The following is a 26,804-nucleotide window of genomic DNA, read 5'->3' as shown; positions in this document are numbered from 1 at the left end:
TCGGACGTGCTTAGCTCGGGGGATTAAACGCGGTTCTGTGTGTAGAGACAAGCTACAGCGTACAAATAGGCGAGAATTTCCGGGCTGTCTCGGGTTATTTCGGGCGTTATGCACAGACCGTGTCTGGCCTGATCACGGGTGACGGATGGAGTTTTGCGTGGGCAAAAGAAGCTTGTGTCACTCTTATTTAGTTGTATTGATAGTAACTTCAAAAAAAAAAAAAAAAAAAGACACACACCAAAACCCACCAGATAGCTTTTTAAATCTAATTTATATCAGCACAAGAAAAGAAAGAATTTATCCTACAGTCTTTGCTTAAGTGGAGGCAGCATTCGAGGGTGAGGCCACCTGCACATGGGCTGTGACATGGTTGTGCCTGCAGGAAAAGGAGTTTTTTCCTTCTCCAGGGCACGTAGGTCAGCTCCGTGTGTTTCCCGATCCTGCTGTTGCCCAGCGCCGCAGCTGCTGCTGGCTTGGTGCAGGGTAGGGCAGTCAGAGCAGGTGCCTTCGAAACCACACACTGGCACAGGGAGGGTCGGGAGCCATGGGCCGTCCCTGCTTCCTTTGGCAGGAGCTCATTGCTTCTGGCTGCCATTGGGAATACCGTGTGATTGTTTCGTGGAAAACCTCTAATAAGTTTAGCATGTAACAAAGTTACTTCTCATTAATAAAATAACTAAAATTTGCAGATTGTTGGTGCTGCAAATAGTGTTGCTTTAATTTAGTTGCTTCTATTCAAAAGGAGGGAGGTTTGATTTGTATTAAGTCTAAATGCCATTTAACAACTCGCGCAAGCTGCTGAAAATAAAATCCATTTTCCACATGCACGACATTTGTGTGAGTTTGTGTAAAAACTTGCAGTATATTAATACCGTCAATAATATATTCAAATGTTGGAAATTACAGGACGCAATTGAAAAACATAACTGTGCTTATCTGTTCCTTTTTCATCTTTTTTTTTTTTTTTTTTTTTTTTTTTGCCCATATGGGACATTTAAAGTGCCAACACAAGTTTTATTCCAGTACTAAACATCCCATTATTTCAGTTAGAACTTAGTTGGAATCTATGACCAGTATTTTGTTACATGGTGAAATCAAGTTGATAATAATTTCTAACCTAGGTTTTATAAAAGGTTGCAATTTGATATATCAAGGCTACAGTTAGGTGGATTAAGCAGCTTCCAAACAAGAACATTCAGGTGGGCAGGAAAACGGAACGCTTTTGGGAATACGTAAAGTACCCTCTTCATCTCCTGACACATGTCAGGTGGTGATAATATTTCTGGTAGGATCACTAAACTTCTGCTTTATTAACCTGGGATAACCCTTGTGTTTCTTATATTGGACCTGGAAGCACCAGGGTGTTTTCACCTCTCTTTAACTAAGGTAAAAATTGAGGGCTCATCCTTTCTGATGGGGGCTTAGCACCTTGCTGGACCCCTGCTCCCAGCACACAGTGAGGGGGAGGCAACTCCTTCCTACCAGTTGCTCCTGCACAGAGTGGAATGCAGTCTAGCCTAATGTTTGTTAATCCATAATAGTCTGCCTAAATGCTGTTTAGTGAAAAATATTGTGTGGTTTTCTATGGATAAACCATGTCTGTCACTTCTAATATTTGCTGTTGCAAACTGTTACTACACAGCTCTGTGAGGGTCTGTCCAGTTTGCTGCTGATTTGTATGGTGAGTGACAGCTTTGGACAAAATCCAAACCCTACATTAATGTTAATTTAAACTGGTGTAAGTTAATGGAGAAGAAACAATAATCAGCACTTAACAACTGTAGTAAGCTGTCCACTGCTACCATAGGATTTTCATTTCAAAGATGTGTCATAGGCGCTTGACATCACATGTTGTTTAGAGAAAGGGAGTTAATTCTTTGCTGAGTTATACTTCTGTTAAGGAAAAAAAATACAGAAATGTCATGGGCTTGAAAGTGCTAAGAAAAAAATTAGAAAGGCTCTTTAACAGCTGTTTAACAGGGGGGGGTTGTAACAGAAAATGAGAGGCTGTCATTTAAAAAGTTCTGAAAAAATATTGTGAATACTAATTTTAGTTTGACATAAGCATGTAGCATCACAGTACTTTTTATGAAACTGTAACTAAAGGAAGTTAATAACAGTATAATCTGTTCACCTGGTGCGTTTACTTACTTCCATTAATTAAATGTACTTTGTATTGTGTGCCCCATTTATTACATTCTGTGTCATATTTGCTGTGACTGCTGGGGAAGGGTTATGATAAAGTCAGAGGCAATGAAGATGGGTCCTCATCTAACAGGTGTTCCACTCCCTTTGTTCTTTGTATACACATATTCAAATCACCTAAGGCAGGGGACAGGATAGGACCTGTTAACTCATTGCTGATTTCCCTAGCAAATAAACCAGCAGCTGCAGGTCCAAGCCCCGGCTCAGTGCTGAGAGGGTGGCATTTGTGTGGGACAGGATGCTTTCATGGAGCCCTTTAGCCAACTTCTTTTGGGACTTACAGTGCAAAATATATTTTCTGCTTGTAGGTAAGATACAGTATGAATTATACCTGGTTGTCATTGTGGAAATGTGAGTTGGTTCCATTAGATTTGTCTTTATAAAGTTAAAGATGTTTCTGTTGTATTGTCAGATGTTTGATTTCAGAAAGGTAGCCTAGAAGCTTTTTATCAGATAGTGGCACTTTGTTTTATTGGTGAAGCTAAAGTTTTAGCAGCTGAACAAAAATGAGTGCTATACATAATCTCTGTGTAAAACTTGGTATTGGTTAAATACTCATAATCTACATATAAAAACATGAGTATTGATTAAATACATACTATTACATTTTATTGAGTAACATATACATTGTGTGTTCTTTTTAACAAGGCTGGACAGGTTCTAAACTAAAGATTATACAGAAGCTGTTACACACTTGTTTAAAAATTTACTGAGACAGCCCTGAAACATTCTTTTTCACTTCTTTACTATTAATTAATTTATGTGTAACATCTAAATGTAATTGGTATTGAAACTAAATGAAGCTTTTGGTCAGCTGAAGAATATCTCCCCATTAATAGTGTGTTTGTTTGGTGTCTGTGTGCAGTTTTTGTAAGTGTGCATTTATTTGTGCATTTATATGGGCATGCAATGGATAAAAAATAGATGTTCTATGTACTTTGACAGAAATATCCTGTAATCAAATGTTAGATAAGCTTATTTCTACAAACTACTGTAATTACCTTTTTCTATATTTAATTGGTTTTGTAAATGTCAACTGAGGAAATACATAATATTACAAATGTAGTGCATCCTCTAATCCTTCATGTATAGGAATAACTTTTATCTTCTTTGTGAACCTCACAGTTGTAGCTTATTATAGAGTCACCTAGTTTCCTTGATTTTGAGCTCAAAACTTTTTCAAGACTTTTGGCTTCATAATGATTGATGTTTTATATGATGATTATCAGATCTCTTCTTTAAAAATGAAAAATGTTTGGTTGATAAAAAGCAGTGATTTTGTGCTTTGTCTACTTTACCACTTTATTGGATATATTTCATTAAAATCCTGCAAGAGTTACTGTCATGCAAACAGAGTGCTTAGAGTACAGGTTCATTCACCATGAAGCCTAACATCCTTACCCAGATATTCACATTTTCTAGTGAAGGAAATGTGGTGCCCATACTTCATATCATGGTGAAATCTGGTGCATTGGAGATATGACACAAAAGCCACTAAAGTCATTTACCTCAGTAAATGAAATTAAATCCTGTAACAAATCTCAGTGGAACCTTTTCTTGGGGAAAAATCCCAGTCTAGGGAAGAATATTCCCAAATTTTCCATTATAGAAATTACAGCTTTTCTGGACCTTACATCTGGGTTGTTTGGGGTTTTTTATTCCATAAATTAACAGACTTGTAAAATGGGGGAAAAATATATATTTCACTGATCTAGTGACATTTTGCACCAAGTTTAGGAGAGCTGAAGGGCTAAATGAACACTGGTGAAAAGCAGTTGAGAATCCAAACTCACTTTGACAAGGAGATGTGCATGTTAAATTCTGAGAATCCTAAAATCTCGCTAAGCAGGTTTCAGTTTATGCCATAAACTCAAAAGTTATGTCATAGTTTTTTATTTAAACTAAAACTGCAGCCCTTGTTTTATGTCAACAACAATTCTGTTGTGCTTGCTAATACTGATGATAGAAATGTGAAATGGAAGCAAAGCATAGATCACTGAGCTCCAAATGGAGGTCGTTGTGGTACAGCCCTTACAATCATTATACAAAAGTCAGATCTTGGAATTTCATCATCTTGGGGGGGAAAGTGTATTATATTTGTGAAGCAGTAGGCATAGGCTTGAATGTTATGGGATTTGGGCCTGAAAAATATGAATTTAGTTTGACACATTGGCTTGATTTTGCTATTAACTTTAATTTAAAGATTAGTCATAACAGTCTCCAGTTTAAATTAAAAATCAAAATTAGTCTACTACAAGTGAATCATAGAACCCTTTAGGTCAGGGAAGACCCTAAAGAGCATCAAGTCCAGCCATAAACCTAACACTGCAAATTCCTCCATTAAAGCATGTTCCTGGGTGCTACATCTGCATCTTTGAAGTATCCCCAGGGAGATGACTCTACCACTTCCCTGGGTGTCCCATTCTAATGCCTGACAACACTTTTGGTGGAGAGGATAGCCCTCTCAATAAAGAATATTCCAGACTGCAGAAGACATGATCTCTTGCTAAGACTGGAATATTTCCATCACTGTAAAACCCTTGCCTTTGACAGAGCACCATTATCTAATAACTTGCCCCAGTCTCAGCCTGCCTTCTCCCTTGCCCCTCCAGCCATGGGGAAGCTCCTGTGGGATGCTGGCACTCCACAAAATCACCCCAGCAAAGCCAGAGAGAGCAACAAGAACTGGAGTTATCCAAAGCCACTCCTGAAGGGGCTGGGGAGAAAATGGGCTTTCTGCCTTCACCACCTCTGGTCCCAGCTAAAAGAATTTCCTTACTTGCAGATGTCAAAATGTCTTTCCAAGACACTACACAGAGCAAATTTTGTAAATCAAGTAGAACAAAGTTAATTTGCAGTTTCTATTCCAACAGGTTTTAGCTGCTATGAAGGTACAGAATCAGTTCCAGCCCTGATTCTGTTTTCATTACTCTGTTATGCTGTTACTTTCCATACTGGTGGTCCCAGTTATCCTGGTGCTCACAAGACCTGCTTAGGTTATATTAAGTTTTTGCATTAACAGATCTTTGAGAAATATTCTTTGTTTTCCATATTTTATGATTGCACTACTTCTTTAACTGGCATATTGTCCAACAACACAATCACCTATTGACAGCTAAATAAACCCAAAAATTGAACGGCATCATACATAAAAAATGAGTAAGTATAGGGACAGATCTTTTAATTACAGATCTCTCTGTGTTTGAGAGATGTGTTTGACTTTATTCCAGTTGATCTAAAAATTGAAATGGGTAGTTAAATAATTGGTAGGTTATAGGAAATAGATCTCTAGCATTAAATATTTCATGAAGGATTCTACTGAGGAATTACTATCTTTCTTTTTAAAGTGGACAAGAGCAGTTTAAATCTGATTTTTACTGTTATGTTGTCAGGGAACATATTAACATCTGAGAAGTGTTAGAATAACCAACAAAAATACTTAATGTGTCCTGTTAACCAGAGTCTAGCAAGCCTTGAAGGGTTGTGCAGTGTCAGAAAATTGCAAGAGTAATAGGGTACAAATACTTTTTAAAAGGGGTAGAGGAGCAGGCTTCAATTTGATGTGCATCAGCTGGTTTAGGTTTTTCATCTAGAAAGTTAAGCATGTAAACATCTATGTCCTATGTATCCTCCACTTAAGCCACTCCACATTTTTTCTACACTCTTCCTCTTTTTTTTACCCTGTTCTCCTCCTATCTCAGCTGAACCCCAGCCAGTCCTTTGCAAATTAAAGTCCCTGCAGCCTGAAGCCCTCTGTCTGCTTCCTCCTTAGCCCCATTAATGGGGGTTTGCCAGGCTTTCTGTCAAAGGATTTCACTGTCTTTCTGTATTTCCCTGTTAGTATTCTGCAGTGTTTTCCTTTGGCTGCCCTGCCGTGCCCTCAGAAATGCTGTGAGCTATCTTTAGCTGAGTGTAATATTGCTCAGCTTTATGAAAAGGGAACCAGCCACAAAATTACTTCTTTGGGGCAGATTCTGTACAGCATGCTGGCTACCCATGAGCCAGACTACTCACACTCCAGAGTAGCTCTGACATTAATTACTGGCATTACTGCTGCATCTGTAACCACCACTCCCTTTTTGTGTCCCCACCCTCATCCCCAACAAGTTTGCTTTGCCATTACCTCATGGCAAACAACTGTGCACTGAAATTCGATTATTCTAACCCAAAAGACATTTACAGATACCATATTATGCTACTGAATTGATTTTTTTTTCTGTCACATATCCTAGGAAATTAGACATAAAGGAACCTTTAACAATTTCTGTCATAAAGAATAATGAGATGAAAGTAGGAAATGTAAGAAACAAAGTTAACTCTGCATTATATTAGTGAGCACAGTCACATATTTTACATACATTGCTCCTTCTGCTATTCCCTACCCACTCAGCTCTTTCCAGGTAGAAATAAGAAATACATTCCATGTACGTCAGCTGAGAAGTTACTTTTTCATTACAGGAAATTGGAAGCATGTCAAGAAGCACAGAATCTCAGGTTTGAGGGACCTCAAGGATCATCAAGTCCAACCAAAAGTGATCATTAGCAGGAAAAGGATAGATGGTGCATGGTGAAAGTGTTGCATGCTAACCAGGGCACTGTGTTCTCAGTCTCCAGTGTGTTCTTATGCAGTAGCAGATGAATTGTTTACATCACAGTTTTTACATTTCTTGCTTATAAGAGGTTGCTTTTTTCCTAGGTTTTATTTTACCACCTGCAGTCACAAATCTGAGCAATTAAGCCTGCAACTAGAGTCAGTTGGAGTTGCATCTTGAACATACCAAAATATTTTTATATGTATTTTGAAAAATCGTATCCTTTATATTTCAAATTGATCATCCAAAATGAGTCTGTATTTTTGTGGTTAATTTTCTCTGGGCTTAAATTCTTCATCTCTAAAGTCCTATCAGTTAAAATGGTGTTGTGAGGTCAGTTCATTAATGTCAATTCTTTACATCAATGCTGTTCTCATGAGTGCTGTGGAAAAGTTAATGTGAAAATCAATCACTTAGTTCCAAGACTAAAGCTTTAATAGTGTTCTATAAATATGTCTTAGGCCAGCACAAGAAAAAATTATTTTAAAAAATGTATTGGAAAGACAGTGATTAACCAAGGAGTGGCCTTTTTGCACCATAACACAGACAGAATTCTTAAAAAACAGAATTTATCATGTGGCTGCAAATTTCACTTTTGTGCATATCAACAGTAGGGCTTAATTCTGGCAATTTCCTAAGACTAGAATACTTGAATTTTGCAAGCCTTATATTGTTTCTTCAATTTAGTCTTACAGGTACAGAGCAGTCAGCAATAATAATTATATATAGTTTTAGTCAGAATTCATGAAAGTGCTGCTTGTCAGATTTTCAGTCAGTTTCTTAGTGTAACTGGCAGAGTACCTAAGAAGCTCCTCTGCAGCCAAACCAACCCAGAAAAAAAATCATAAAATCTCAGTTTACAATCCAAGAGTGTTAGACAATGTAAGACCTAGAAATACGAAACATTTTAAAGGGAACATATTTTATACATTAAGGTAAATGTACATTATCTCATTTTTGTCAAACTTTCATCAGTAAAAGATCCTTCCTTTGGCTTTTTGTATAATATGAGGCTAGAGCTCTGTAGTTAGATCCAGCTTCACCAAGGTGAATGAGCTCTTTCCCCTTTCATACTTATAAACTGAATTATAACCAGACAAAAAAAATGTAAGTTTTAGCCTAGAGAGTTTTTTCACTGTGAAAATTTCTCATTTGAGTTCTTTGGGGTTTCCATTTGTGGTTTGGGTTTGTTTATTTGTTTGTTCTTTCATTTTTATTCAGGGATTTGTTCTGCCTTGAAATTGACAGTACCATCTCATACCATTCATGGTATTGAGGGGCAACCACTTCATCTTTCTGTTGACTACAATTTCAATGCTACAGCTTCTGAAATCCAGATAATTTGGCTTTTTGAGAGGTCTCAAAGTAATCCAAAATATTTGCTTGGCTCTGTAAATCAAAGAGTAATTCCAGACTTGGAATACCAACACAAGTTTACCCTTATGCCACCGAATGCATCTTTGAGGATTAACCCATTGCATCTCAGTGATGAAGGCAATTACATTGTAAAAGTCAATGTCCGTGGAAATGGGACCATAGCTGCAAGTCAAAAGATTCAAGTAGCTGTTGATGGTAAGTTAGTAAAAGATAGTATCTTCATTTTGAAAATAAAATTACTATAGTTTTGAAGTCCTGGTTCTTAGTATCCAGTTGCAATGGTGTCTCATTTAATGAAACCATACATGAAAAAATGCATACAATTATGTTTTTTTCTACTGCTGGTGGAGGGAATACAAAAATATGTCATCTTTAAAGAAAATTAATATATTGACTGGTGTTTCTATATCATAAGTAAAAATCTGAAGAGGCATAGAAACATTTAAGATGATATTAGATATTAGACAAAAAATAAAATTTCATAAGTTTCTGCTGTGCTATCACGAGGATGCATTGAATTTCAAATAGTCTTTTTCCCTGAACAACTTTACCTCCTGTAACAAAGAGGAGCTGTTGACTTTTGCTGGTGGCTGTAGTCTATAAAAGAAGCCCAGATCTGAATTCATAAATTTACTGAATTTCCCTCTTTAGCCTCTGCTCTTTGTATTGGGGACTTTAAAAAAAAAACTGGAAAAGAATTATCTAAAAGGATGGCAGCAGGCTTCTGTAATTTCTGGATTATACAGAGGGAATCCTGTAACTGAAGGGTTCAGGGTTGGAAGGAATGAGATGAATGACATCTTGAGGTGACAAAGTTGTAGGTGCCATTTAACTCCCAAAGCCATCCCAATCTGCAGACATCCTCATGACAGGTTGCCCTGATTTCAGTGGTGCCCAGTGTGGGCAAAGCTGTTGGCATCATGCTGAGGTCACACACGGTGAGCAGTGTCATGCTTTGTGCTCTTTTCATTTCTGTGGACTCAGTGACTTGTGTATGAGGCAAGAGGCCGTGGTACACATGACTGAAGACTTCATCCTATTACCAGGATTATAAACAGTCTGGTTTTATTTATTTATGTACCATTTATATTTATTTATTTATATACAATTCTTACAGTCACCAGCTGAGAATATGTCTTCCCTTTTAACCTTTAAGTGCATTTAAGAGATAAGTACACTTAAAGGTTAAATATTAGTAATTTAGAGAAAGATTGATGGTTGCTATTTGAATCACCTTGACCATGAAGACTGTTATATAATGGATTGTCACTTTAACAACTCTTCACATCTCTTTATTTTACAGTTCCAGTCACAAAGCCAACTGTACATACTGAACCATCTTCAGGAGTAGTGGAGTATGTAGGGAATATTACCCTAAAATGTACTGTGGATAGAGGTACAAGGGTAGTTTACCAGTGGATGAAAAATGGGAAGCGTCTTCATGCTGGCCCTAATTATATCTTTTCATCAAACAATGCTACACTTCTCATTGTTCCTGCAGTAAAAGAAGACATTGGGAATTACAGCTGTCTGGTATCTAACCCTGTCAGTGCAATGGAAAGTGAGATAATTGCGCCAACCATATATTGTGAGTATATGAAATATTAATTATTATCTTTGTATGAATGATTTTGCTGGAAGGAGTGCCTCAAAATATGAAAACAGGCAGAAAACAGTGGAGTCAACATTGTATGTGAGCTTGCATTCAAAATGAGCTTGTTTGTAATAGCTCTAACTTAAGACGGGATCATAAAATTATTTAGTGTTGTGTAGTCATAAAGATCAGTCTCAATTGCAGAATTCAAATAGAAACTTCAAAATTTCCAATGATGTCTTCAGATGTGACTCAAAAGAAAAAAATAATGAGATCATTATACATGAAAATGTTGTTATAAATGAAGACACCAAATAGTATCAAAAAGCTAAGCACAGGAAGTACCAGGCTGAAGAACTGGTATTAGTGGGTTTCCTCAAGATCATTTCAAGTCCAGTCTTTTCTAATACTTCCATTAATGGCTCCAGAAAGAGGATAGGCAGTATCTCAATGAAGTTCATTCATGACATTAAATAGGAGGACTGAATGACTTTGACAGAGTAATAGAGCTGGGATGAGATTTGCTAGTAAAAAATAAATGGGCATGCCTTTCAGAGAATAAAAACCATGAACTTCTGCTGATAAGATCAAGATTGATTAGAAAATAAATCTTAGAGCCTTCTCATTTTGATCCATCTCAGGAATTCCCAGTGCCTCCACTGTTTTCAAGTAGCACATGGTATACATATGTCACCTGCTATGCTCTAATCCTCATGTCCTCAGGGGTCAAATTATCCTTCTCAGAGGAGAGCTGAAATTTGAAAGGCCGGGACCTACTTTGTCACCAGTCCTATTCAGATATAGCCAGTTTGCCCCATGGCCCAGTCTGGAAGGGACACTGCAAAGACTGGAACTGAATTCCTGTCCTGCCAAGGGCTGGTGCTCATTCCTGCTTTCCTCTGCAGCTTTTTCCTGCTTTTGTGGCAGCTGGCAGCTGGTAGGCAGCCTATGCTCAACTTGTTATGATTGCACTACCAACGTATTCAGAACCTACATCTCTTACATCTTTACCTCTTATATTTTCCTCCTCCTCCTTTCATCTCCTTTCATTTCTGATTGTCTATTCTGCTATTGTTCAGAGATTTTTGTTATAACTTGAAGAATTCATTGCATAAGGGGATGACTTCCATCTAAAGTATTGGAGGAGCGGGTGGGTCTCCACACTGCACCAGGAGAAGAGAAAAGGACTGCCTAAATTAAAAAAGATTAACAAGAACATTGTTAGATATGAGCTTATAAAATTGACAGCAGTGCAGACTTGAAAATGAAGAAGCAGTTGCGGAGTCCTAAACAGGGCAAATATTAATTGAGCTTCCATCTCATTAGACAGAGGAATCATGGTAAACAAGGAAATAACCAGCACTGATAGAGCTTTAACTTATCATTATTGTAATTAAAAAAAAAAAAAATCCATCACATTCTTTCCTCGAGGTAGCACATTTTTATATGCCTGCTTTTGTAGAGTCACAATCTCAGCTCACTTTTGTGCTTGAAGTCCTAAGAATGAGACCTGAAGGTGTATGAATGCAGCTCCTCTACTGCATTTCTCACTTTAATGAGGTGTGAATTGGCCTTATACAGATCTGTCTTCAAAAAGTACCTACACAGAGCTTGGGACATTGTATCCATCCTGACAGCCTCTTCCCGTGCAATGAAGTAGGGGCAGACTAGAAAAGCATCTGCCGCCCTTGTTACCTTTCAGACAGCTCTGTTTGTTGCACAGCTCATGTGAGATTTGAATTTCTGACCTGTTACACATGGGATTGTCTCCAAAGCACTGATGGCACTGGCAGGTGTCTGGGACACTTTCTCTGACAACGTGTGTGCCCTTCAGTCCCAGCTCTGGTACTGCTTCCCCCCTTCTTCCTCACTCAATTGCATGCATTTTTCAGTAAATTGAAAAATCTAAGTTCTAAACTAGAAACCTGTTTTTGACCTACTGTTTACCAGAATTTTAAAATCTCAAAGTTACTTAAGTGTCTGCATTTCTTGTATCTTCTGCTGTTTAAATGGTTGTGATATACACCTTTATCAAAAACTGTCAGATTCACTTTTTTTCTGTGTGTGTAAATATTATTGTTATATGCATTTTCTGAATGTCCTTCATCAGAACGGAGGGTTTGCTTTGTGCATAATATAACAGCTTAAAAAAAGATATTAAGAGCAAACAATGCAATGCTGAAAGACTTCAGATACCTGTGATATTTAAAGTCTCTATATCCAAGTTAGTGATGGGAGTTGGGGTCTTACTTCCTGAGCTATATGAAGTCACCTAATTTGGTTCAGCCTCTGCCTGCAGAAGTACTTTGTCTCCCAGCTCCCAGTTGTCAATAACAATCCAGAACAGGCCCCAGGATCTCTCTCTGCCATATGTCATTGCTGTGGGGGAGTTATTGGAGGTGATAAAGAAAAGGTCGCTCACAGTAAATACCTGCCATCTGCTTGGAAACTGCACCTGTCTCGTAGTGATGGGAGCAATTGGAAATATTCCCATGGAGCAGTAAATTGTTACTCAGAAAGATTGATTTATTCTTTTACACATCATTTAGTTAACTGGTTTTATTGAGACAAGAGGCAGTCTTCTGTAGAGAGCAATACTGGAAAGGGAAAATAGAGCTGAGGGATCCATGAAGGCTGTTATTGTGGGTTGTTACTGGGTATGAAAAGTGGTTTTTAATTCATGTCTTATTAATATTGTCCTGCTTCTCCATTAATTATGATGATAATGCAGCCTGGAACATGGCTATTGCAGTGATGTGACTCAGAAACAAATTATTTCAAGACTGGAAGAAGCTGCTTTCCTGTAGGCTGCAGCAGACACTGTTGTACTGTGTTGATGGAGTTAAACTCAGAAGGCTAAGTGGAATTTTCTTCCTCAAGTCTTCCAAAAGATAGAATATACTTAGTACTAGTGAGAGAATGGTTAATTGCCTACTTTTCAGAATCATCCTTGAAGCTGTGTCTAACTGTTAGTTACCCATTGTTTAGAGACCTTGATGTATACAATGCCCAGGAGAGGCAAAATATTGCTCCAGGCAAAACAGAAGTGTTACCCAATCCTTGTGTTGACTTCAGCAAGGAATGTCACTTTTCAGATTTTGCCAAGATTTGGCTATTTCTTAAGATAACCCCTCTGGTTTTTTCCAACTTACTTTCCCAGCCAGTGTTTGTCAGTGTTTGTATAATGATTTCTTTCAACTCGCAGCTTCCATTAAAATATAGTTCTCAGTGTTATCTCTTTATGCTGCACAGTTATGATACTGATAAAAAAGCAGAACTCAGTTCTAATTCTTTTGCAGACTGTGGCAAACCACCCACTACAGTGAGGAGAACATGTAAACCAGTCAGCTATTCTTACCAATAATCTCTGTTAACACATATCTAAGTCATATTACCTGTGAAAATAAAAGAGAATTCACCTAAGAAGGGAGAATTGGATTGGAAGAACCACTGAATTGCTCTGAAAAGTAAAAAAAAAAAAAAAAAAAAAAAAAAAGTTCCTGCCTATACATAGTTTGTGAGGGTCTTTAATTCATTTATGAAAAACATCAAAGGCCAGTACATGCCTTCTCCTTTCAGATCTGAAAAAAAGGGAAGTAAATACCCATAAGAGGTGAGCCCCTGTGACAAGCTCCCCTTCCACAGAAACATGCAACTCAAGTGAGGCCAGCCAAGCCAAAAGACTGGGGTATAGGTCTGTACTTCACAGAAATGGTCATTACAGGTCCAGCTGGCTCTTGGAGACAATAAACCAAATTACTCAGGAGCTGCAGAGCCTGTGAGGAAGCAGCCCAGCATCTAGAACTTGTGAAAAGAAAAGCCATGATTCTTCAGAGTGGCCACTGCAATGTAGGTTGGAGCAGCACTAATTCATGCTGAAGTGAGTTTGTATTGCATTTCCCAAGAAAATATTATGCGTGATGTTGGCCATTCCTTAAAATGAGACTGCAAAAAGCTTACCCCTAGGAAATAAATAGAGAAAATTAAAAGATTGACAAGTTTATGTTGTGAAATATAGATATTTACTTAAAAGTGAACTAAACTGAGGTCATATGTGGTGATCTGTGGTCTCTTGTCTAAGCCTGAACAAACAGAAAAAAACCACAGAGGTGCACACAAAATGGCCTGGTTTGTGCTATGTGCTGGTGGCTTAGGTGTGTTCTTGAAGAATAAATAAATCTCATTAAAAAAGGCAAACAGTAAATAGAAGTGTGTATTAGAGAACATTCTAAGATGGTCCTGAATTTCCTGGTGGGAAATAAAGTCTGAAATATACAAGTATGCAGCTTCATGTAGCAGGGATTTTCCCATTTAATTCTCCCAGACAACCACAGGAAGGTGGAAGTTTTACTAGATTCCACTGTCTGCAATGGGCACAGCACTGTGCCTGTTTTGTGCTACACCACTGTGTAAGAGACAGCTTTACTGATCTTCAGGGATCCTAACAAAGGAATACTCTGCATATATATTCTTCTTTTGCTCTGTCATATTAGGTCTGTGCATTTTTGATTATTCATGCAAGTCCTCAGGGAATCAACAACATTAAAATTATTAGGGGTTTCTGGTTTTGTTTTTTAAACTATAAAAAGCTATTTAATAAGGCATACTTAATTATTATATTCTCTACATAAATTCTTATACTTAAGTAACTGTAAAAATAATTTTAATGTGTAAAGATGTAAAAGCCCCAATGATCTGAAATGTTCGAGCAAAAACAGCATGAGAAATATTCTTATAGTATTTAAATATATTGTTCCCCTTCTCATTTTCCTATGCAGATTGCACTAAAAATACTCATCTGCTCAATTTTTTGAGTAATGAACACATGACTTTAGAACAACATATGCTTCTTCTAATTATATTCAGAAAAACAACTTTCGGTACAATAACTTGCTCTTTTAAAAAGCATAATTACAGTAGTAATTATTTCAGTATTTTAAAATATTTAATTATTTAAAATATTATTTAGTAGTACAAACCTACTAAAATAGGGGGAAAGTTAAAGTTTATTCTGGCAGCCATTTATGGAAAAATTTTTCTGAATTCATCTAAGGCACACCCCACTCAATATTATACCTGTAAGTTAGTTCCCTTAGTAATTTTTGTACTGTAAATTATTGCAGTGAAGATAACATTACAAGGCCAATTTTTTCACTTTTAAATTTGTTGGGAAATTAGTTATGCCAGTAAGTTTGGCTTTGAAGTAGAAATCAAATATGCTCCTGAAGAAGACATGCTCCTTTACTTCATAGAAATCCAACTGATTTCAGTTTTCATTCTTTTTATCATACTGAAAATACATAGACACATGCTTTTTCCTTAAACAGCAATTAGACCAGTATTAAGTGGGTGTAGCCTGAGCTAAGCCTGGCACAGATCCAGTTATAAAGCCTTTTCATTGAAATAACTGAATGCCAGCCATTCTAAAGGCTAGTCTAACTTAAATATTCTAGCTTTAGAGATACACTTCTGATTAATTTTTAATTATATACTTTGATTTTCATTTTCTCACTGTATTTCTCTTTTTCTTCCCCAATGCAGATGGACCTTATGGACTTAGAGTCAAATCAGACAAAGGTCTGAATATAGGGGCAGTGTTTACAGTGGACGTGGGACAAGTTGTACTGTTTGACTGCTCAGCAGATTCAAACCCACCAAATACTTATTCATGGATTCAAAGGGATGACAATAGCACTCAAGTAATCAAATATGGACCCCATCTGGAAGTTGTATCTGATAAAGTGGCCCAGAAGACAATGGATTACATGTGCTGTGCTTTTAACAACGTGACTGGGAAACGAGATGAAACTCACTTCACAGTTGTTGTTACGTCTGTAGGTAAGAATGTAACCTTACTGCTGTAAAGTGTAACATCCGAGTGGATGCCCCAGAAAAAGGAAGTGGTTATTAGAATATGTGTTGAAATTTACATCTCACTAAGAATATGGTAAAGGGGCTTTTGGACATTCTGTGGGATAAGGTTTTTGCTGTGTGACACAGCTTGGAACACAACCCACTAAGACACTGAAATTTTGTGGGATTTTATTACAATGTTCATGTAAATAATTTCCTTGTCATATTTATGAACCTCTGGATTGATTGCTGGGTTCTGAAGAACACATACCTTCATTGCTCCTACAGTATAACCTCATCTCCTCTATGATTGTGTTCAATAGCAACAAAGCAGTTTTTCAGAAAATCTCCAGAAGCATAGAGCAAAGAACAAGATATCAAAGAAGTCTGATGTCTCTTCTCAATACAGATGGATACAAGTGTTTTCAGATAAGGCACATATGCTATTAATGTTCAACAATAATTACTAGATTGCCTGTTAGAAAATTTAACAAAGCAATTTCATGTGGGCTGAGCAAAGAGCTAACAAATTTGTTAGTTTGGTAAACAAGAAGATATGTCCATGATTCAGGCTATTTACTGATTCATCATGAATCCAGGGCTTTTAGTATGCTGGGAGGAATACATATTGCAATTTCATAGTAAGAATACCACATTCAAAAACTAAATATTGTGGTTACTAGCGAAAGAAAATGCAATCAGAGCTATGTTTTTATAGAAATAAACATGACATTTCTCCAGGAAGTTCATGTAACATTTAGCTGAGATTTCCCTTCAAAGGCTAAAAAGGAGGGAAGACTCCACAGCTTCATGGTTGATTGCACTTAAAATAGTAGATTTCCTAATTACAAATATTTTACTTACATCTTATCAAAACATTTTTTCTAGTGTATTTAAAAATAGAAAAATATATTTTCCCCCTCTGGAGCAATTTTCTTTTAGATGAGTGTTTATTCAAAAAGCACTAAATGGAGATGTCAAGGCTACACTTTGCAGAGCAGGACTGGCTCATTCTAAGAGGTATGAATTCACACACAGTTCATTCTCAGTGATGCTGCTCAGGCTAAATTCACATTGCAAGTGAATAAACATACTAAGCAAAGACTATGAAAATTGTCCATATTCCTTTTCCTTACCCCCATAATCCTAGATACAGAGGCTGGACTATGGCATTCAGAATACTGGAAACCCCATTTTCAGAAGCAACAGGAACTCTGATGTTTCAGAAGACCTTACACAACTTGCCCATGGGACAGAAACTCACCTATATGGTGCTATGGACAGCTGCCTAATTAATCCTAAAAATGATCTAGGAAACAATTATTTTAATAAGTTACAGTTATATCAGTAGTTGCACTAAGTTGTTATCCATTTTCAGCCAAGATTCTAAAATAAGATGAGGTATCTCAGGTACACCTGTCATTGCTCACTTTTCAAGCTTAGTCAGCTTGAGTGTGTTAGATGCATGCAAAGAGCATTTCTTTGTTTTCTGTGCTGATATGTCTATAGAGATGTGATTTATTGAGTCTACATTTGAAATTACTCACTTCAAGGAACATTTTTAAGGACTCATCTGATTCTCCAGCATTTGGGCTTTTTCTTCCTAAGGAAAGCAGTACACCGAGGGACTATTTTAAAAACTGGTGAAATTGCAGTGATTTATTTTCCCGTATCTTTAGGACACATCTGTCTAGAAATCTTCATATCTAATCTTCATGAAAACCACTGCACATGTAGCCAGCACAATGCCAGTGAATTACACAAAGGTCTAAGTAGATATAAGCAGCCCTCTGCAGAGGAGTTCATTGACTATTGGGAACACATCTAGCTGAATAATACACATTTCAATTGTACTAATAAATCTGGCACTAGCAAATATGCAACATTAATTTACCTGTATTGATTGTGCCTTGTCCTTTAATTACATGAATTCTGCACAATTCAGAGCAAAAGGAGGAAATCAAGAGTGCACAAGCAGATACGTCTGGCATTTCCTAACTTTAACATTCTTGTCTTTGCAAATTCATTACAAATGTTTTCCATGTGCTTCTAGGTATGTAATTATATGCAATTTGTGTATGTGTTGTATCAGAATATCCTGATGGAAAAGTCCTGTTAATGCATATCCCAGAAAAAGACTTGAGCAAAGGAAAGAAGTATTTTTAATATATTTAGAAATAAATACAAACAGTATGGTGGAGTCCCCATCCTTGGAGGTGTTTGAGGAATGACTGGACATAGAACTTAGTGCCATGTTGATCTTTGTTGATAGGTTAGACTTAATGGTCTTAGAGGTCGTTTCCAGCCTGACTCTGTGATTCTGTGATAATTAATTGCTTTCAGATGCAGTTTGATAAATAACCAGACTGTCAGTGATCTAAAAATCTTTACAACAAATCAAATGGATCTTTTGTCTTCTCCTACTTTAGAGCTCCTAACTGTTAGGAGGATTTCTCTCCAATCTAGCACAAGTTGCTCTCTCACTTCCTTTTTGGTAATTCAGTTCCTCTATACCTCAAGTTATAATATACATTTTCTTTTTTTGATGCTGTAATTTGTGGTTTACATTAATGACTACCATTTAGCTCCAGGCTCTAATCTGCTTTGAAGTCTTTTCTGATATGCATATCATTGCTTTTTCAGTTCAGATCTGTGGGGAAAAAGAAATATTACCCATTATCAAGACCCAAATTATGTATTTGTTTTCTATCTCTGTGCAAGTTTACTAGTTTCAGAATAATTTTAAAAGATGCATTTTTCAGTGTCATTGTAGCACATTATAAAGAACAAGGAACTAAATACAGTACTCATCTTCTTTGTCACAGGGTTGGAAAAGCTGGCCCAGAAAGGAAAATCTTTGTCTTCTCTTGCAGTAATAACAGGAATTTCATTATTTTTGATCCTAGCTATGGCCTTTTTATTCCTATGGAAAAAGTATCAGCCACATAAAGGTATGTAAAAGTTAAGCACAGTCCAGCTCTTCTTTTGGATCCTTGAAGCAAAAAGAATAATTTTTTTTTCTTCTTTTCAGTGATACAACAGAAGCTACAGAGCAGGTAGAAAAACAATTCATCTTACATCTTAAAGTACTTTCCATCCAGAGAATTGCATTTTATCATATTAATTTTCATTCCTTGGCTTATGACGTCAAACTGAGAAATGTGTTTATGTTTTCTAGGGCAGAGGCTGATTACAGAAAGGCACAGGCATTTTCAGGTAATGCTAATGAAATAAGTGTGAGCATAAGGTCAAAGTCCATTCCTGAAAAAGAAAAAGAGCATCACAAAATACAGAAAAAAATAAAATAAAAGGAAGAAAAGTGTGTTTTTATGTTGCGTTGCACACCTCTATGATAGCTTAATTAAGATCAGACCTAAATGAGAAGTCAGCATGGGTTTAGCTCATGCCTGGAGCTCATAGCAGTATGTACTGCTGTCTTGAATTCTACCTATTAATCCCAGTATTCTGGGACTGGAACACCTGTATTCCACTGTTGTCACCAATATGACAAATCAGTGTTATTGTGGGATAGCAGTAAGAGGTGATACACCACAGGAGGATTACAACTGAAAATGCTCATGGCATCAGTTGTTATCAAAATCATGAGTTAATGACATTGCAGTATACAAATATAACCTTCTATCATATTCTGTACTGCCTTTCTCTGTGTTATCAGGGCCCAGAGTGGTTTTTTTCACTGCCTCTTTTCTCTCCACTATGCTTCCCACCTGATCCTAGGTAGGAGATGCCAGACACCAGCCATCCTCTGGAAGGATATCACTTTTACTCCCATTCCTTTCTGCCAAAGCATCAGAGCAGACCATAAGCTGCTACATGCACAACTAGAGGGAAGTATATGAAGCTTAGGAAGGTAGGACATTCACCTGAGCACAGAGAGTCCATCAAAGTCATAGCAAAGGATAGAAATTCATCATTGGTTTTAGTGCTGTAACCTTTGATGTGGAATGATGCCCAAGAGACAACCAAGAGCCTCACATCTCCTGGACAGTGGGAGGGTAGACTAACTACACCTAAATATACCTAAATATAAGGTGTATCTGAACTCCCAAATAATAACGTGACATCTATAGGTACCATGTTCCCTTTTATTATTCTCAGAATTGTAAAACATTCAGATGGTACTGCTTCACTACACTTAGATATGCTCAGTTTATTTATTCAGCCTCTTTTCTATGGGAAATGAAAGTAAATTGGTCATTTTAGCCTTCCAGAATGGAGAGTATGAATGTCTCTACCAGAAGTGTTGCTGAGGTTAGCAAGAGGCTCCTCAGTTGGTCCAAGGTGTGGGAAATCACCAAGTACCAAGCGCCAGCTCTGCTGCTGTCCTGCCTCACTCCACACCAGTTTAGGAGCTCAGCAGGGAAGTGGTCTAAAGCAGATCACATAAGCAGTGTTCAGGTGTTTAAAAAATACCTTGCCAGTCATTATTTTCCAGGTTCATATTACATCTTCTTTTTTAAATCTTTGTTCTAACTTCAGGACATGAAAGTGCTTTGGATGATTTTGGGATATATGAGTTCATCACTTTTCCAGATCTTACCAGTGGCTCTAGGGTATGTGATTTTACATCATAAATAGACAGTTTCTCTTCTATTTCTCTAATTATAATAAATATCTGTACCAGAATCCTTCTGTGGGTTTGCTTCTGTTGCTTTTTACAGATGTGTGCATGACACCATACTCATGGCTGGTGTTCACCCAGTATTTGCTCTTTCTTTCCTGTGTTACTAGTTCAGTACTTCATAATCAACATAATGAATAAGGAATAACCAAGCTCTAAGTACAGCAATCTCCATTCAACTACCCTATATTAGAAGAATATTAGTAATGTTGGGTAGTTAAGTAGCCACTTGTGTCACACAGGCAAGCCTGCTATTTTGATGCCATTTTCTCCCTTGACCCTAATATTTCTGCTCATGCAACATTCAGCCCTGGCAGTGCAGAAAAGTCTCAGGGAGTTATTTAAAGTGTAAATGTAAGCTAAGTCTGGGCTGTGTTTCACAAAATTATTTGGTTGGTTTTGTGTATTGTAGGGTAGGAGTTAAGCATAGGAATTTCGCTAGCAGAAAAGAAATCCTGCATTATTTGCTGCTTCCTTGCATTGTCTTTGCTGACATTACTGCATAGCAGTTGGAGACCATTCTGATATAGTGTAAAAGGACCAAAAAGAAATCAGAAACAGGGCCATAAAATTTAGGGACAATGGTAAAACTGGGAGGAAAGAGAAGAAAGGCATTCTCTTTGCTAGGGAAAATTGTCAGCAATGTAATCTTGTAACTTTGGAGGGCATCGATCTGGTCAGGTAAGGGAGAGCTTGTAAAGCATGGTCACAGGGTCACATTGTCACACCTAATTTATTTTTATGATTAGTACTCATAATACATCATGTCAAAAAACAGCCATAGATTAATTTATCTTCTCTGATGGAGTTAGAAGTTGAAATATACATTTATAGGGCTAAAGTGCTACTGCAAATGTTAGTAGAGAGGGCAAACTTTTACAGCAGCAGAGATAAATGACTTTTAGAAAACAGAGCAGCTGAACTGCTCCTTTTACAGTTTCTGCCAGTAAGAGGCTTATTAAGTTTGGAGATCAGGCCCTAGATCATCGCAGCCTTAAGCACACTTCAGTATTATTTTATTACTAAAGAGGGTATATTTAGATTAAATAAATTCTTTACTTGTGAGGATGGCGAGGCAACTGAAGGTTGTCTCAGTTGCAGATGCCCCATCCCTGGAAGTGTTCAGAGTCAGATTAGACTGTGACCAACCTGACCTAGTGAAAGATGTCCCTGCCTATGGCAGAGGGGTTGGAACTGGATGATCTTTAGGGACTTCCAACCCAAACCTTCTATGATTCTATATCCCTTAAGCTGATTATATCACAATATTACATTCTGGCAGGATCAGGGCCTTAGTAGGTCAGGAGGGAGAGAGCAGTGCCAGGAACAACAGGATGGATGTACAAGCAATGAAATCTACTATAACTTCCAGTAAAATTTCAAGAAACAGGAGAAACTCTACTAATTTGTGTTCAGCTACTCAAATGTATAGGATTGCAGGTAAAGCCAGTATTTGATCCACTGATTTATTTTAGTCAGCAGAGAAAGGAGAAAATAAGAAAGTGTAGATATTGAAGAACTGGAGGTTGGGTATAGGCAGAATGACTGATAATTCCTTATGGATGTAGAGTCTAGGTAAATCTGTTGTCATGAATAAGAGGAAATTAATATACTTAACGTGCTGAACAGCCAATATTACTTGATTTATGGAAATTCCATGCATTTGTCTCTCTTTGACAGGCCAGTGGGAATTTTATGCTGAACCCAAGCCCTGTTTGTTCTCCTGCTTTTCTCTTTATTAAATGTTCCTTTCTTGACTTGTGGTACATTAATATGAAGCATTTGCTGCATTAAATTCAAAAGCTGCATCCTAAATCTTTAAAGGGGTTAAATGAATTTAAAACTAATGCTTGCCTTACTATTAATGTGACAAGAACTTACTGAAAATTAAATGTAAACTAGGAGAGATTTCCTATTCAATCCACAAGCAAAACTTTGATGAAAAGTTTAAAAAATTACAAGTTACATTAACAGTTTAATTTCTGTTGAATCTTTTCATATTTGTACTTACAGTAGGAATACACTTTGTTGGTTTTAGGTTTCAAGTCAATCTGTTCCTGGCCCTGACTTTGTCGCAGGCCAGGATATGCTAAGTACGGTTTATGAAGTTATTCAGCACATTCCTGAGCAGCCAGAACAAGACCACCAACAGTAAGTTACAGACTGTGTTCACTCACGTGGTAGCTCAAAGACAAATACTTTTGCATCCAGAACAATTTACATTTTGGTAGCCCTTTTTTGATTCCACTGAGAGGATTATGGAAGGAAAGGTAAAAGTTACCTTAATTCCTCCACCATTTCCTATCCAATCCCCTACTCTTCCTCAAGACTCGTCTGTTGTTTCATTACACCAGGTTTGTTAGTGAGATCTTTAAACTCAGCTTCAAATTAAAATTCCCACTGAATTTACTAGGGCACTGAAGCATCAGCACTTCCTGCTGAATAGGGTAAATATTCAATCAAAGCAGTTTAATTGGTAGCATGGCCTCCAGACCTCTCAGCCATGTGCCAAGTAGAGTTAGAGCAGGGGTTTTTGCAATGTTGAAACTGGCCAGTTGAATAATCATCAGTGGTTGTTAAAATAGTCACTGAAATACTAAAAGACATACTTAAGTAAGCAATGTCTCTATAGCAAAAGCATTCTTGTGTGGAGCATTCTGTGGAGTTCCCAGACCCTGGCTGGGAACTCCACAGAAACATTTTTGCTGAGTTCAATACCAGGAAGGCCACAGCACGTTGTGCTTATGTCTCATAGACCTGGTTTTGTTCAAGTCACCTCCTGTGTATCACTTCCTGGCATAAGAACTGTGAATACACTACAGTCTTTGTAACTGTGGTATAGCTGCCATAAATCTATTGTGAATATAGTCTTTCTTACAAATTAAGAACAGCACACAAGACTTGATTTGGTAACAAGCCTATTATATCTCATTTTCCATGGTTTTTTAATGTGTTCTGTTTCTTTTATAATTGAAAAGGAAAATACACACTCTTAACAATATGCTAATCAGTTGGCTGAGTAATCACAATGTTTATGTGACTGCATTCCCATGCAGTACTTACACTATAAAAAATGTCCTTATATCTTAGTTTATGTCTTTGACTGTGTGTCCAAGTTATGTATGTAAACACGCAGCCATGCCTGTCAAGACAAGCTGGTCAGTAAGAAAGCAACTGAATTACTAATGATGTTTTTGTTCTGCTCAGAATTTTTCACTTTGAACCCTAAGATTTTTAAAGCCAGATGTAAAAAATACCATTCATAAAGTACATATTTTCTTACTCTTACATGTCTTCTTTCTCAGCTTTCTTGCTGATACATGACCCCTCTGAAAAAAGGAATAAATACAACAAAAAGGTAACTTGAACTTTGTGACAGTTCAGATTTCAACTTAAATTTTGCAAAACATGTTCTGTAGTTGTAAAGGACTCATTTGCATAAACCAATTTTTCTGCTCCTTTCATATTTCATATTTTGAAAAGGAAACAGGAAAAGGTTTTCACTAATAGCACAAAATCTGCTAATCACGATACTGGGGAAACTACTCAGATTAGAGGGGCCTGGTTCATGAATTTTCCAATTCCTGACCTGCTGAGAAGGAACACTCTGAGTGATAAATAAATAAGGGTGACTAAGTCGATACTGGTGCTTACAGCAGGATGCTTCCATTTCAGTATAAGGGAAAAAGAAAACACCACAGAACAGAGAATGAAGCTGGGAAAGTAATTGCAAACTCCTGTAGTGCAAAGTAATGATTACTTATGGATGAATCCCAGAGACTCAGTATACAGTCATCTGTACAATACTCAGCAATATTCGCAGGAAAAATGATACAAAACTTGCCTGCACTCTGTTTATGGCAGGAATCTCTCTTTGTACAAAGCAAAAGAACAGTTATTACAGGAGCCAAACAGATTTGTTAGTTAAGTGATCACTTTACTCTTATTCCTAGTGCTTCTAAATGGAACTGCTGTGATTTCATAAATTTATTAAAATAAATATGTAAAGCAAAATCAGTCAAAAGCAATGTTAATTCTCCGATTTATAGTTTGAGAATCTTTCAAATCCTGTCTTTGAATGTAACTTCACCAGAATTAGCTGTTGTTCTCTCTCTTGCTCTTAGAAGTCCCAGTGACAATACCAGCAGATTTGCAGACTAGCCAATGCCTAACACCTGGGAATAGCTTTTTCCACTTTTTGTCATGCTTTTATCAGCCTTTCTATCCTTTCATCCACACATGCATGTATGCCTTTGACAGTCTAAATAATTACAAAATTTTTTATGTGCCTCATCAAAAATGGGGCTACTGGAAATAATTAAATTCTTTAAATCTCGGGTTTGGACTGGCAGGGTTATAACTTAATTGCAATCAAAACATAAGGTGAGATGATAGCTGGCTTTCACTTTTACATTCATATGCTTCCCTTAGTTGTTTTTCACAAGTGTTTTGCAGACTCACCTCTTCTGCACTTCTAAAGAACCAAAGGGAAAACACAAAATCAGATTTTGAGGCAACTGTTCTTCTCCATCCCTGGGATCCACAGTCACAGGGAGTTACAGGATTGTCACATACACCAGTATTTATTAAACAGATTCTTTTAAGCCATTCTGGTTTGATTATTTTCCCACCCTTGGATATTTTTTAAACTAAATATAAATCCTTTGACAAATTGAACAGGTTCTTCCACGTATGGAAGAAATCCAAAGATGTCTGCCAAAGTTAATGAGCGAGAGGTTTAGCCAGCTTTTACAGATAAGCACTGACAGTTCATCACTGTTCCTCTAAAAACTGTTTGTAACTTAGGTTTCATTTGCACTCCAAATAAAGATAATTTTGCATCATCTTCCTCTCCTCTGATCCATACTGTTTCTCTCATATCAATCATTAACCATTTCACAGATTTCTCCTCTGTCAGCTGTTAAAGAGCAATAAGGATACAAAGCCTTGCCAGGCATTTCAGCACAGGGTTGTACTGTGGACTGCACTGGCTCAGTCCAGGGTTACCACCACCCTTTAGCAGGTACATTATTGTTCTACAGTATGAACAGCTATATACATCATCGTACTGTGTGATACTGTATCATACAATATGATACAGAAATGTCTGTACAGAAAGAGCAGCAATGCAGGATGCTATATAAGTCATTATGGCTAAAACCTGTGCTGTCTTTTAAGAACTAGACATACTATGCATACTAAAAATTCATTTAAAAATTAGTGTCTTGCCAATCTGTCCCCACAGATCTTATCCAGGCTGAAGAATTGTGTTTAGAGCTGCTGGTTTCCTTACATGTTTGCTACAGTTCTTTTAAAGAAAAGAAAGCATTGTGGACACAGCATTGTGAACAAGTGTTATATATATCTATGTGTATGTTCTTTCCTAGATGTATATGAAGAGACAGGAAGAGGAAATCAAAGCATCTGAAAATACCAAATTTACTACTTCTTCTTTGTAATATATTGAAGAAAATGCCAACAACTTCAAGAGTAGCAAAGGCTTTTGCCACCTTGTCTTGAAATAGCAATTTTTCTTCAGACTGAAAATCCCTTTTCTTAGGGTGTTCCAAATTGCCTTTTGTTTTTTGGGGTTTTTTAAAGTAATAATTCCTTTGGGAAAGTAGGGATATTTTAATTCTTTTTTTTTTCTTATCAATGAATACAAAAGACAAAGAGATAGCTTAAAAAATTCAGTATAAAACCTACGCCTTTTCTAAAAAACAATCAGCAGAAGCACAAGAAGGAACCAGGCCCGAGATGCCATCCATGCTTTTTTTATTTAAAAAATAGCAAAAAATAGCAAACAGAAGGGGTTTTTTTGTTTGGGTTGACTTTCACAAGAGAAGACCTCCATACTGACTTGAAAAGTAATAAATGCAGTGTGTCAGATTGCAAATTACATTTGGGGTTTAAAATAAAGTCATTATTTAATTCATTTAATGTGACATAATTTTCAAGCATAGAAACAGATCTGTCAGGCAGTTACAAAAATGTACATATGTATATTATTCAGAATTATGTGTTCTCATTAAATTCTCTTTCCTTTGCATTTGAATTGGTTTTCTATTTGCTGCTGAAGAGCCTGTTTCTCATTGACTACGAGAGTAAGTGATATTCAAGCTATTTCCAAAAGCCACAGGAAGTTCAGGCTATTTGTACACTAAAATAATTCTCCAGTGCAAAAGAAACCAATCTTACTCTCTTTAAACAGTGTGTTACAAGTCCCTTTGCAAATAGAAGAATACTCTTCCAGAAGCTTCTGTTAGCTGGCTTCTGAATCCTGCAGGAAAAATCACTATTATTTCCACAGGGTCAGCTATTAGTTGGTGTCAGTTAGCTGCAGTCAGGGAAAAGAGGAAATATGAACTGAATTAATCTACAGGGGGAAAAAAAGTTACTTCAGGAGCAATTAAGTGTGCAGAAAATCATAACTGTGAGTAATGAGAAAGCAGACAGTGTGTCCACCCTTTAAGACAGGCTGTATGATAATATTTAAAGCACTCTGTATTATGAAAAATAATTTGCACTTATTTAAAATACC

General features: G+C 37.0%; 1 protein-coding gene across 1 annotated transcript; it reads left to right on the top strand.

Moving 5' to 3' along the window:
* The first annotated feature begins 2,443 nt into the window (after positions 1–2,443).
* HEPACAM2 (HEPACAM family member 2) lies at positions 2,444–22,418 on the top strand. Its single transcript, XM_058035809.1, has 9 exons — positions 2,444–2,513; positions 8,019–8,369; positions 9,478–9,762; positions 15,310–15,606; positions 18,447–18,572; positions 18,653–18,677; positions 18,800–18,837; positions 20,122–20,195; positions 22,302–22,418. The coding sequence occupies exons 1-9, from the start codon at positions 2,444–2,446 to the stop codon at positions 22,416–22,418; spliced, it is 1,383 nt and encodes a 460-aa protein (XP_057891792.1).
* Positions 22,419–26,804: the final 4,386 nt, after the last annotated feature.

Source organism: Melospiza georgiana, chromosome 1, assembly GCF_028018845.1.
Source record: "Melospiza georgiana isolate bMelGeo1 chromosome 1, bMelGeo1.pri, whole genome shotgun sequence".
Taxonomy (NCBI): domain Eukaryota; kingdom Metazoa; phylum Chordata; class Aves; order Passeriformes; family Passerellidae; genus Melospiza; species Melospiza georgiana.
Note: the sequence above shows the minus strand (reverse complement) of the source record. Positions and strands in the feature narration are given on the sequence as shown.